General features: G+C 36.2%; 1 protein-coding gene across 2 annotated transcripts in view; it reads right to left on the reverse strand.

Annotated features, from left to right (window-relative positions):
• Positions 1 to 13,697, reverse strand: part of ATG5 (autophagy related 5) — a 69,799-nt gene that overhangs the window by 17,756 nt on the left and 38,346 nt on the right. For both annotated transcript variants that reach the window (XM_072331748.1, XM_072331747.1), the window contains exon 7: positions 8,274 to 8,391. In XM_072331748.1, the coding sequence (XP_072187849.1) occupies positions 8,274 to 8,391 (118 nt within the window). The remainder of the gene's footprint in view (positions 1 to 8,273; positions 8,392 to 13,697) is intronic.

Below are 13,697 nucleotides of genomic sequence, written 5' to 3' on the forward strand. Positions count from 1 at the left end.
GGAGCAAACCTTAAAACAGACTCTGCTGCTTCCTGAGAACTTCCATGCAGAAAAACCACAACCAGCTTGAGATCTCCTCTTTTTGAGGGCAAGAATATTGTTTTTTAGACAGAGAAGTCCTCTGCAAACAAAGAGCTTGTTTAGAAATGAAGACAGTTAACAAAAAGCCACATAAACAGTCTAGCTGCCTTGGTACTAACCATCAGAATATTTGTACCTTTATACATAGTCATGACTAATAGCTATTAGCTCAGTAATCTCAAGCCAGCCTCTGGACTTACATCCCTTTTAATCAAAAAGGTCTATTAAATCAAAAGGCATGTAATCTTAATACAGAAAGATAAAAAATCTTTCCACTTCAACTTAAAATAAGGAACTGAGTTACATATGTATGAGAACTTTGGGGGGAAGAGGGAAATCAGCTACAGAAGGATGATCTAAACAGATGGCCTGGTGGACAAATGACAACTCACGTCAAATAGGAGACAGTGTTTGTGAACACCCTCTGACATGGAGAGCACCACTGAGTCAAACGCACAAGGAAGGCAGAATGGGTTAAGTAGTAGCCTAAATGTCAGTTCTGACCTAACAGAATGAGTCTTGCAGTCGAAAAGACAGTGAACTGGAATTTATACTAGTAGTGAGGAGAAAATGAATTAACAGTAATCGAATTCTGAGCTTTTAAACATCTTTTTGCATGTCTGCACACTACAAGGCCCTTAGCCTTCTACATTATGATCATATCCATGTGGGAAAAGAGTGCACCACTAAACTGCCTAAGACTGCTCGTTACACTTCTGTATCTAGGTGGCCTGGAGAAGTATTTCAACATCATCACCTCAAAAGAATTGAAAAGCAAAGGCCAATTGTGCAAAAGCCAACGTCAGATGTATGAGCTAAAGATGCAGAGTAAAAACTTCCCAAGTCAGTTCACAGGAAGCAGTGAGGACTTGGACACTAAGCCGCTCCTCTCCTTGCTTTCTATCTCCCAGAGTAAACCCACAGTCCAGCTAGTTTCTGAGTTCTGATGGTTATTTCACTTCAACCAGAAGGCACTCATGCTGTATATACTTAACTCCCCTATTACATTACTTGTCACTTGCATCAAAATTAAGAGCCCACATGTCAAATCTAATCGAAATTGTACTTTCTGTTTGACTAATTTCCTGGAAGTCAATGCTTGGAAAACTGAGGGAGAACAAAAGCAATTAATGTATAGCCTCTCATACAAAATACATTTAAAAAAGCCGAGAGTTAATTGAAAACAGTTGATCACTAATTTTTACAATATCATTCAGTACAGCAAGCCTTAAGAGAAAAATTCTGGAAGCCTTTTTGATCCTCATTTTATTTCTGTAAGAACTAATGACACTGCTGTAGAAAGAGGTCAGTTCACACAGCTTTTCTGAATGAACAACAATGCTGTGAATACTGGGATTGATTGATAGCCTACTGTTTGCGTCATTATGTCCAAATGTTTACCATTTGGGGCTTCAAGGAAGCATGAGACAAAAATCAAAACAACTTTTACAAGGACTTCAACAACACTGGTAAACTAAAATTGCATCCAGAATTGTTTAGACATGATAGTAATAGAAGAAAGCAGTTTCCTTCTGCATTATACCATTTTTTATCTTAACATTACACACAATGTCTAAACTTTTTGGTGTGGAAGAGGAAAGAAGTCTTTCCCTCCCCCCACATTAATCCCACTTTCTACCATTTTAACCCTTTGCATTTTCAAGGCATTCTACTGAACACAGGATCATACTGTGTACATTCTCTTCTAATAAGATGAATCACCATTCCTAACTGAATGCTTGGGAATAATTCTCAGGGAAATCCTGTAAACATGAGCTAAACATTTTCCAATTGCTGGGAATTATTGACTTTTTTCCCTATTGATACTTCTGAAAGTGAAGGTCCCTTAATTGGCAGCAGGAACCCCTATCATCACGTACATAAAATCAGCTGCAACAGAAAGATGACAGCTAATTCTATTTATCCATCATAAATGACATCCACACTGTAAGCAACATCTAACTAATCTCTGTAAGCTTAATCTAACTAATTGCAGTAAGACAGCAATAAAGTGATAAAGTAAGACGGTAAGGAAAAATAGCCATGATTTTATCTCCCTTCAGACAGAATTAATTTTGCCAGTTGGCAATTTTAGAATACCCTTATGTAACGTGTTCTGCCACATCATCCATATGATCTTATGCCCTACTTATAAGCAACATGGTCTTCAAACTCTTCTCTACCTTAATTGCATACACACTGTAACAAACTAGTCTAAGAGAGCACAAGCAGTATAAAGTTCACCCCAGCCTGCAGAGCTCCATAATTCACTGGATCTTGTTTGTAACAACAGTAACTCAAGGTGTTTTTGTTTGTTTTTAAAGAAGGCTGCTTTTCTAGAACCAGAACTGCTGCTCTTCCAAGTTGAGGTAGGAAAGACATCTGTTAGGAGCTTAGATTTAAGGCAACATGTTACAGTCTACAAGAAGTAAAACTTGGATGCTTTGACTGGTGGCCAGAAAGGAGCTTCATAAAATTTCTGGAATATAAAATACTGGAATAAAAGGGGGACATTGAGTATATTATTCTGGACTACCCTAAGTAACCACAACATTCAACTCTGAAAAAACTGAAAAACTTTTAACTTCAACTGACAAATGAATGTTGATAGAGACGGTCCCTAGTCTAGACAGTTCCTAGGTAAATTTCTTGTTTTAACATATAGTAGCACAAAAAAGTTTGCAGGGAGACTCAAGGAAACTGAAGTAGGAGTATATATAATCAAACATCAGAAGAAAAAAGGATGGAAAGCAGGGAGGAATTAAAGCAGAAGTGACAACAATATAGTACTTCACTGAAATGTCTACCAGGAAATTAGTTAAAGTTTGAAAAACTACAAAAATAGTTACATGAATCTTACAATCATACAGAATGGCTTTATTTGGATGGACCTTGAAGATCACTGAGATCCAACCCTGAGGAATTTCAAAGGATACAGTAGATTATTAAAAGAACAACAAATAACAGCAAAGTAAGTATGTCTATAATAAAAGTTTTGAAAGAATGTGATGCAAAAGAAAGGAAATGGCTGTAGAACTATCAGTATGAAAATAAATTGAGTCAATACCTGTTGATAAAAAAATCTGAAGTAGCATTACCCTTCCACTATGGAATCAAGATCATCAACAGTTTAACAGAGCCCAAAACTTAAACGAACAGCTTGCCTCCATTTTATGTATGAATAACCAGATAGAAACAAACAGAAAACCAAAAAAAACTCTATAGAGTGTAGAGATCACTACAGCTGCAAACTAAACACAAGCAGCTTCATGTGATTGAGTTGCAGAAATCTCAAAGATTCACCTCAAAAGATTTAATGAAAAGTTAAAATGATCGCCATCCAGCAAGGATTGCTAATAATTCTCAGAAGTAAGCAATAGTAGTGTACGAATAGTAAGTACCTTTATATACTACCTAGAGAACCACAGACCTTCCACGTCTGATCTGCAGGTAAATATGACCGATATGATTAAGATTAATTCCAAAAGTTTAAGAAATTCAATGGCTTCTTGGTGCTTGTTCTAATTCAAACTACTGCTTTTCTTCTCACTTTATCATCATTAGTGAGGTAATAGTTGCTTGCCAGTGTTTTGACAAATGGATTACAAACTGCTATATGCTCTGTGACACAGATGAAAGTATTCAGCAACCCAGAGAAGTGTGTACTGTACAGCATTCATTGAGTGGGATAATATATACACAACTGAATAAAGGAACAGCTTGAGGAGAAACAGGCAGGTATATGTTGGTGCTAATAATTCCTCAGGTTACACCTTAGACAATCTCAACGTATGATAAATGCCTTGAATAAACAGCTTCTTAATTTAAACAAAAAACAACTATGCACAGTAATATTGATTCGGTATTTTCCAAGAACATTTTAATTACGTGTGTTTTAATGTCACTGTGTAATGTTTTCTACTCTGACAACACTCAACATTGTTTTTTTCAACAGTTGATAATCAATGTGTGTATTAAATCCATGTATATAAAAATTATTTTCATTGAAATATTTTCTCAGCGCAGTTGAAAGAGAGTCTTAATTACATCCATATTTCCTAAAGAAAAGGCATATAGACACCGTGGGTGGTTCTTGAAACAGTTCCCTCCCTCTTCTTGTGGTGGTCATTAAGTGTCTGGCAGCAGGAACAGCTCACATATACAGCTACAAATGCTGTGCCTGAAAATCTTATATCTTCCGTGTTCCCACGGCATGAAGCTCTATTATGGATGTCACCATAGACAGAAATTACCACGAAGCTTCCAGTTGAAAAGTCATTAGAAAAGACAAGGCTGTACAGGAAAAAGAGAAGAAAAAAGTACAACAGATGGAGGAAAATGGAAAGAACGAAAGAAAAGCTCATACTGACTGTGTTGTACCATCAAAAAGATGTAGCAAGTGCCACCAACACATTAACTCACCAAAGTTGAATATTCAAAGCCTGAGAGCCCTCACTGATGCTAAGTACAAATAATCAAGCTTTTCAGTAGAACACAATTTCACCAGAATTCTCTGGTGCTCCCATCTTTAAAATTGGTTGTTTCATACTATTCAGCCTGCCTAGTATCCCACAATAATGAATTTGCTAGTGGAGAAAGAAATTAATGTCATTCCAAAGAGCAATGATCAGCTGCTTTAATCATAATGCTTCCTGAAGCGCATTCACTTGCCATCCGTCATTTCAACAATCCTGAAAATGATCTTTCACTACACAGCCCAGACAATAAGATGTATCTCGCCTATCCAGGAAGACGCAAATCTCAGAGAATAAAAGGAGAGGTGGTGGGGAACAACTGTAAGTAAAGCAGTAGAATGATCAGTGTGCATGTGTGTACAGAAACTAAGACTGTATGGGCAATCTACAATTCTGACACCTTCTAAATTTCAAGTATTCAACTTCAAATGAATATAACCATGTTTGAAGGAAAACATTTGCACACTGCATCCCAGATTTCCAAAATATTTCTAAATTCTCATTTACCAGCAAAGTGGTCAGAAACTACGCAGTTCCACAGTTCTCCTCTGCATCTTCAGCAGACAGGCATCTACTGACAGAGGTAGCTTGTTAATCTCCCAGTGTAACAAGAAGAGCGGAACTGAGTTGACTGAGTTTGCTAAATGGAAACTGCAGCAGCACAGTTCTACCTACCAGAAAAGGAAGAAGTTGTCCTAGTTATAGTCACTAATATTTCTATAATTAAAGCTCGAAAGTGGCTCTATGAAGACTGGTGAGTTCATGTTTTGAGGGTTTTTTGTTTGATTGGGGTTTTTTTGTTTGTTTTATTGGTGTGGTTTTTTTTAGCTCACTGATACAGAGAACATGAGCACATAATCTGGTATACATCCCATACAAATACAAAATGAGATGAGTACATTAAGCCAAGAGAATAATCAAAGCTGCTCCTTACATTCTGAGAATGGAAAGACAATAACTGTGACCTATGTATCAGGAGGGAATTCCTAGAAATAGATGAGATAATGCATGAAGGAGAGCACTGCAATGATTCTTAGTAGGACTAATTTTAAGACTGAACAGGGTATACTAAAAGAACAGTGTAGAGCTAAGTCTTATAGGTGTAGGAGAGCAGCAAGAAGCAAGAATAAAGCTAAGGCTAAAAAAAGCCTTAAAAGAATAAAAAAGATTTACACCATTGCGGATGAATGGTAGTCTGGGAGTATCACCAGGAAAGTCACTGGAGAACACTGTAGAGATGAGCAGCAGAAGTCAGTGGGAGACAGATCAGATTGAACTGAAACACTCAGGGGAAAAGGCAGCTGCTGACTGGACAAAAATGATTACTCAGATTAACCAGCATTTTCTGTTCTTTCCCTCCCTGTTCATGTCACCCAGATACATTTTCCTAGTGGGCTAAGATGAGTAGACGGCTGATTATCTTAGGTCCCATCCCTCACTTACTGGCTAAGTTGAACCTCTAGTGAACAGTCTACAATGAATTGAAGCAGCCAAACCTAAAGCAGTGCTACCATTCATACCGTTTACTGACCTTCCCCATGCATGTTCCTCAGCAGTAATAATCACTGTTGCTATGGGCATCCAGCTATTTAGGATCCATTATGGAAAACGATCTTTCTCAATCATCCTTCCATTTTGCCCTAGCTCAACAGTTTAGTGCCTAACTATCTCTGTGACTATCCACCTTCACCTTCCCATCAGACCACTAGAGACTTCTCAGTTTTTAATTTGTTTCTCCAAACAGGTCTCTAGACCTCCTGAATCACTTTACCAGCAAGACCTCCAATCCTAATCTTTCACAGATGCCTTATATAATCTCAGTACACAATCTACTTGAAATACACTTCTTTTCCTCCCTCATTCTTTTATCATCTCACATCCTAATTACTCTCTCCAGGTATTTGGTTATGTCATTTTTTGCCTTTTGCCCCAATCTCTTTCAAAATACTGCATTTTTTCTGTTGCTTTCCCCACCACATTTGATGATCTGTCATTGTCATCCTGACTACTTGCTCAGTCTCCCTCCACAGGCTCTTTGCAGCAATCTGCATCCACATCTCCCAAAGAGTTCATATCATTTTCTGTGTTTAGCTTAGACAACTTTCCTTCTGTACCTAATAGATGAGGAGAACAGCCAGGGTATAAGAGGAACAATCAAGTAATAAGAAACTGCACTGCAGGAAAAGAATCCCAGATAGCATACATCTATATGAAGAATCAAGTTAGTGAACCCTTCGGTTTGCAGGTTTCACAGTAGAATCATAAGGATCAAAGGTAGGCCAAATCTAAAGAGATTTATACACAAAAAGGTAGGTATACTCCAATACAAAGAAATCCTTCTGCCAAATTTCAACCTTCTTCTCCTCTAAAGTGCAGAAATAGTAACTCTCAGTTCCTTTACTATCAAGTAATTAACAGTTTCTGCCTCCACTGAGTAAACAGTGCAGTTTTTTATCCTAGCCTGTAAACAAAATTGCTATAGCAAACTTTTATCCTGCTATTAAAGGCTGGTGCATTTGTCAACTTCTGAAAAAAAACAAATATATTTTAATGGCAAGTGTCAAGTAACTGGTACACTCAAAAATAAATTATACTAAGCATCCCTTATACTTTGAAATAACTCCTGCATAAATGCTTTTGAGTTTTATTTTGTTTTTCATTTAATTTGTGCTCCTGTCTTGAAAATTAAAATACACATTTCTTATCCATGCTTTTGAATTCACTTTGTTTTCACTATTGTTTCTAGGATCCTGAAACTTAAGTACTTAAGGATGGCTAAACATGCTTGTGTCCACACTCAAGCATCTATTTGCATATTGTTTTTCTCTTTTGGACAGTTAGGTAATATCATTCCCTAAAATTATGCTCTGAAATTTAGAACTGCGTTAAGAAAAAGCAGCACGCAACTAGCAAGAAGCCATCTTGAAGAAGTAATCTTTTGTTACTTTTGGAAATGATTGTTCACATGTGTTAACAAGTGTTAAAAAGGAGTCAAAAATAGTTTGATGTCAGACAATTTCTAAGGTCAAGATATTTCTTAATCAAATCCATGACATTTCATAAATTTTTACACTGATTTCAAGCTTACAGTTCTACTGTAAAAAGATGCTAATACTGCACCAGTAAATTGCGTCACAATCTTTTCTAAACTACCATAAATTTCTCAAAATTAATTCTTATTTATTGACCAAAAAACCCCCCAATCACCTCTTTTATACAGGCTGATAAGAGACAACAATAAGAACAAGATGGAAAAAACTTCACATTAGACAATTTTGATATCACTTGGAAAAGCACATAACTTTCACATTTAACACATCTAAAAGGAAATCAGAGTTCCAACAGTCATAACCTCTGAGCTAATACTGAATCCAAAATGTTTATCTTTATATGCACTAATTAACAAATACTATTGCATGAAATTATATGACACTACACAATGCATAGGTGAAATTTAAATTAGAACTTCCTGAGATAAATTTTTCAGGGATGACAAAGGACTCACTTTTATCCTCTCCAAACACTGCAGGCAGTATATAGTGAGAGCTCTAATGGGCCGAGGAAGAGTGAAATCTTAAACACTGAGACAGAATTCTGCCTCCAAAAAACACCAAACCATTAAAATAGTTTATTTTTTATTTTGCTTATTATTTACACATAGTACATAAATACATAATGGTACATAATTTTATCGGACAAAAGTTATTTTTACGGTACCTTCAGGGGTGATAGCACTAGGACACACGTCTTTTAGAAGATCTCCCAAAGTGTGCAACTGTCCTCCGGAAGCAATTGGTCGAAACAGCTTTTGTATAAAAGGTCTCTCTGTTGTTGCCTGTTTTAATAACAAAATTAGCAAAAACAACAGTTTAAAGACCATGCAAATATACGGTGACACTATCTGAGACAGGGATAAGACAGAATTGAATAAGAGGCTGCAGAAGAAGAAATGCCTGGCGTTTTATCTTCTTGTATTTTATTTATGATGAAATTCAGGGGAATTAGTTTGTTAACAATTTTAAGTACATTTACACTTCATTTAAGTAAATCAGCAGTGAGCACAAACTTAAAAGAGATCAGCATATTTGCCAAGTCAAATAAATAATGCAATAAATATCCAATTCCTTCCTGCAATTTCCTTTTAGAAATACATTAAGCACTTTGAATGGCAAACAAGTACGTTCACAGCTCAAGATAAGTGATTTTTTTATACCACATGTGTTCAAAAGTTCTAGCTATTTCAGCCCCGAGAAACAGAGCAGATGCAGATAGAGTCCCAGGTGACTGGCTTCAGTAAGCTGTATTTCCATCACATACCATCATGAAGGGAAAGAGGTATGCAAGCAGGTGATTCCTTCCAAATTTAGTTTCCTATTGCTCAAAAAAGTTGTTCCTGTCCTAAAATGATTGCTTATATATAAACAAATCACTAACTCAACTTTAAAAAGTACTTAAAAAAAAACAACAAAACAAATCATGAGATAAAAGACCAAAGATGCTTCTTGCTAACAGCCCCTATAAATGGACAAAAGCTCTTTTCCCAGTTTTCCTTATCAAAACTGATCAGGTGGAGCTGCCTGGCTGCTGGAATCAATTCTCTGTCCTCCGGGTAGCAAAGCGCAGATACAAACTGCACTAATGAAATGCCTGAACGTTTGAAAAATGGTGGCGGTCACACAGCCAACAAGATTCACCTCAGACAGATACACACTCAAAAAATGAACTCTCACACAGCATATTCACAACATCACAGGATGGTGTTCTTATTCTTTAACATTTTTTTTTTCCTAGTTGTGATAATCTAATGGTAATCTATCACAGCATGCAGGAAAAGTCCAAAAGGTGTTTTCCAACAGGTCTTGCACATCCTTGCTGACCGCTGCAAAGCAATGCCCACAGCAGTTATCACAAAACATTACAGAAAATGAATTCAAGGTCATATTTTAAGTATTGGCCAATACAGATGTGGTAACGTAAATAAAAACCACTGGTTTTCATCAATATTAAACTGATATAAGTTAATTTTTATACAAAGACTACAGCTCACAGATAATCCTACAGGAAGAATATTTCCCTATCATGCTTACATTTCTTCCCTGCAACACAGCAGATGCTTTGTGCGTTCAAAGAGTAAAAAGAAAAGTCCCATCCTACAATCTAGAGTGTTTAGAGGATAATTTTTTAAAGTACCTTAGTCATAAGTGAGCTTTTCAAAGATGCTGGATGCATCCGCAGGTTACTACAGATGAGCAGATCAGTATTTGCTAATGATCTAGAAGGGAAATGTCCTCAAGTATACAAGCATATTACCACAGATTACAGCCCCAATATTTTGGGTATATTTTACAGTGATCATGTCCATAATTGAGTAACAAGTTTCTTTGCTTTTTGTTTGCCTAATTAAAGCAAATGTTCAATTTTGCTAACACACCTTCTCTTCTAGGAAGCTGGACTTACTGCAAATGAAAATCTTCTACGCTTCCTACAGAGTAACTGGAGAGTTAAAGTTTTAAGACGACCTTTAAGGCAGTTTAAAGTCTCAGAAGATCAGAGGCAAGCTATATAGTAACATATTGTGTTAGCAATTACAACTTTCTTCATCATCTCCCTGCCAAAAAAAAAGAGTATTCAGTGTGCCTGGTCCCTTTCAGAACTGACAGAACATCAAACACTGCATGAAATCCACAATTTAATTAGACATTTTATACAGGATGCATCTTAAAATGAAAAACTTAACTCATGAACTGCTTGGGTCTAATCTGGAAAAATCACAGTTACCATTATTTCCAATCAAAGGAAGGGATTTTGACTTTTTGACTGAATGTTCTGCTGCTACTCTAGCTGTATTCAAACACATAAAAGCTACCATACTTGTTGAAGGCGCACAATGAAAGATTTCCTCTTAATTCCCACATGTGAATAAACTGACAGCCTACAATCATAAGATTTGACACTGCTACATGCTCTGTAGTTTCAGAAAGTTGCCGAGTTCATAGCCTATATTGTTTTGTAATAAACCGCTTTCCACTAAAAAAAAAATCAGACAGTCTACCACTTTGTTTAAGCCAGTTTAAACTCAACCAAGAAGGCTTAAAAATATCAATAAGAGTTGGTACAGTGATTCAGGAAACTTAATGCAAATGGAAAATATAGGAACATTTACTACTCCCTGAAAACAAAACAGTGTCGTACATTTTATATTTAAAATTGATTTTTGACTGACTAAGACGTCTTCTGCTTTGTATGAATGTTTTCAATTAAAAATCTTAGTAGTGAAAAAGTGATTAATTGAAAAAATGGTAAATTACTGTAGTCACAGAGCTGTGCCTGTCTAGAAGCACAATACTGCCAAGCCATATAACACAAAAACTGTTCTTTTGCTGTTGCTGTTTTTCTGCAGTACTTTGGTGTCTTTAGCTTCTTTTTGCCTCACACTAGACCAGAATGACTGATTCCTTCACTGTGGAAAAGGCACAAGGAATTTTTATTTATTTAAAACAAGCAACCACCCAACTCACCAAACAGACATATTATCAGACTGAAAGTTTAAATGGAAATGACAGCTAAGATGGTAAATCACCAATAACCTCAGGTAAGAACTTGTGTCAGAAAGAAATATTTGCACGTGTAAAGAAGCAAGTTCTGAATTTTAATAATGTTATCTGCAGTTGCTTCAACTGCTGTGTATTTTTTCCTCCTATTCAGAAACTAGTAACGTATCAAGAGATTGCCTAACTCTTAAGCTCATTTCACATATCCTGTTACCTGCAGAATATGGCCAATAAAAACAGTTAACCAGCTCTTGGAAATAAGTAATAACACAAGTACTGAAAGTACTATAATGGAGCGCTTTTTATACATGTAAACATCTAACATTCCACAGCCAGAACAAGCCAGAAAGTCAGTCTGTGCAACAAACAGCATCCGAGGTAGGAAGGAGTACATGTGAACTGCAGGGCAAACACTGTCTACCATCCGCAAAATGCAAACAGGTGAGTACACAGTAAACAAGTCTCAGAGCAGATTTAGTCCAACTTGTGATTATTATTCTGCATTACTGGGATGCCTACAGGCTGCAAAAGCTGGTGATTACAGCAGAAGACAACGATACTTTATAAACAAAATTGCTCATGCACCTAGGCCTCTAATTCTTAATCCCACTGAAATGAAAACTCCGATACAAACTGATTTCCAAATCAGCAAGAGGGAGACTTTCCATGGAATCAAAGTGTTATCACAGAAGTTTCCAAAGGAGGAAATTTTAGACACTGTAAACGCAATCCTCTGTTACAAACCAGTCCCAGTGACTTCTTTGCTCCTTCCTGGTTCTGTCTGAGTTCCTAATCTGCCCACATGCAAATTGTTCCAAGCAAAGCTGTTCTATCCCATTTGACCACAGCTTCATGATGAAACAATACTAGTGTGAAAAACAACAGACTTTCATATGAACATAGGCTTAAGTTTGTAGATTTCTTTTCAGTTTAGACTGTGAGAAGGCCCTGAGGTAACTATTTTGCACTTATTTATAACATTCATGACTTACGCAACACTCCAGATGAACACCTAAAGGGTACGTTTCCAAATCGCTACTCTGATGGCAGACGCAAAAAGAAGGAAATTCAAATGTTGATAAAATTAAATCTACAACAGCACTTAAACAAGGCATTTCTACAAGCCTGTTCCACTTGAAAAATAATGGGAAAACAACTTCTAATTGACTTGTGTAGCTAAGGTTGTCCCTGCCATTGAAGAGCACAGAATGTCACACTACAAGGCACTTTCTGGAGACAAAGTGGGAACTTACTTTCAAGAAACTGTATGCTCAACCAGGATTGAATCAAAATGTATTAGACTTAACTAATAAAGCCAATTGGTGAACTCTGAATGGAAGAGCTAAGTAATTCATTTATATGTCCAGTATGCAACAACAACAAGGTAAAGTGAAAGGAAGGGGTGTGAGCATGCTCAGCGTGCATCTATCTAAAATTACCAGAAATACTGACTCACTGACATGAAGCAATGTGGGTTGCAGAACTAGCTGTAAAATCAATACAGAGAATAAATCAAATGACTTATCTTCCCCAATACACTATTTAAAATTATGTATTTTCAGTAGTTGCAGAAACTACAGTTTGAGTCTGTCTACAGTCTGAGCACAGCCCTACGATTTCATGTGAAATTATGAAAATAACTTAGTCTATAAAAAGAATATTGAATAGCACGTAAGACATACAAACTTACTTGTGGAATAATGTTTTCACTTACACAAGTTTGTATCCATACTAACCCAAACTGATTTTCTTACCTTTACATAATTTAAAGGATCAAGAAAATATAAACAGGAATTGTCATAATTAACACTTACATTAAAATTAACTAGTATCTTAGCTGAGGCTATAGTTAAAATGAAGCCGCAAGTAGAGGCATAAGCACATCTGGAATAAAGTTAAAATTTTACATAGTTGGGCTTAATGCAGTTACTTCTAGAAAACAATATTGAACAATTCTAGGTAACAAATAGTTAAAGACTTCCCCAAATAACATAGGGGCAACCACTCATACCTTCCTTGAAGTCTTTCATTGAACAGAGAACCCTGTATGAAGCAACTGCAGTTCTAGCCTAACTTCCTACATAATTAAAAATAATTTCCCTTTATTACAAACCTACAGAGAAATATGGCAACTATTTAGGTTAGTTTCCCCACGCTCACCGTTGAGATCCTTTATTTGCTCATCTTCTCAAAAGATGAAAAATCATTGAAAATGCCTCCCTTTATCATATTATTTAAATTGGCAGTGTGCTTCCCTTACAATCTTTTAGGAAAAAAAAGTGTAATAGCAACAAAACCAGTTATTACAATCATGAAAATTATTTAAAAGCTAAACTTATTTCAAACGTTTGACAAACCTGAGAAATATATGTCTAGTTAGAAGATATCTTTTACGAAAGTTGAGTGATTCAAAATTTCATAGATCTGCTTAATTCTAACACTTCAGGATATAAAACGTTGTTTCTACTTCTACAATGCCTTCTAAAAATGAATCATCCAGTTCATGTTAACATTATGTCTATTTCAAATATGTTCCTATCTCGCTATGCAAGTAGATGCACAATTTGCTCAGTTGTCCTCATGGCCTTTG

The sequence above is a fragment of the Excalfactoria chinensis genome, chromosome 3 (genome assembly GCF_039878825.1).
Source record: "Excalfactoria chinensis isolate bCotChi1 chromosome 3, bCotChi1.hap2, whole genome shotgun sequence".
Taxonomy (NCBI): domain Eukaryota; kingdom Metazoa; phylum Chordata; class Aves; order Galliformes; family Phasianidae; genus Excalfactoria; species Excalfactoria chinensis.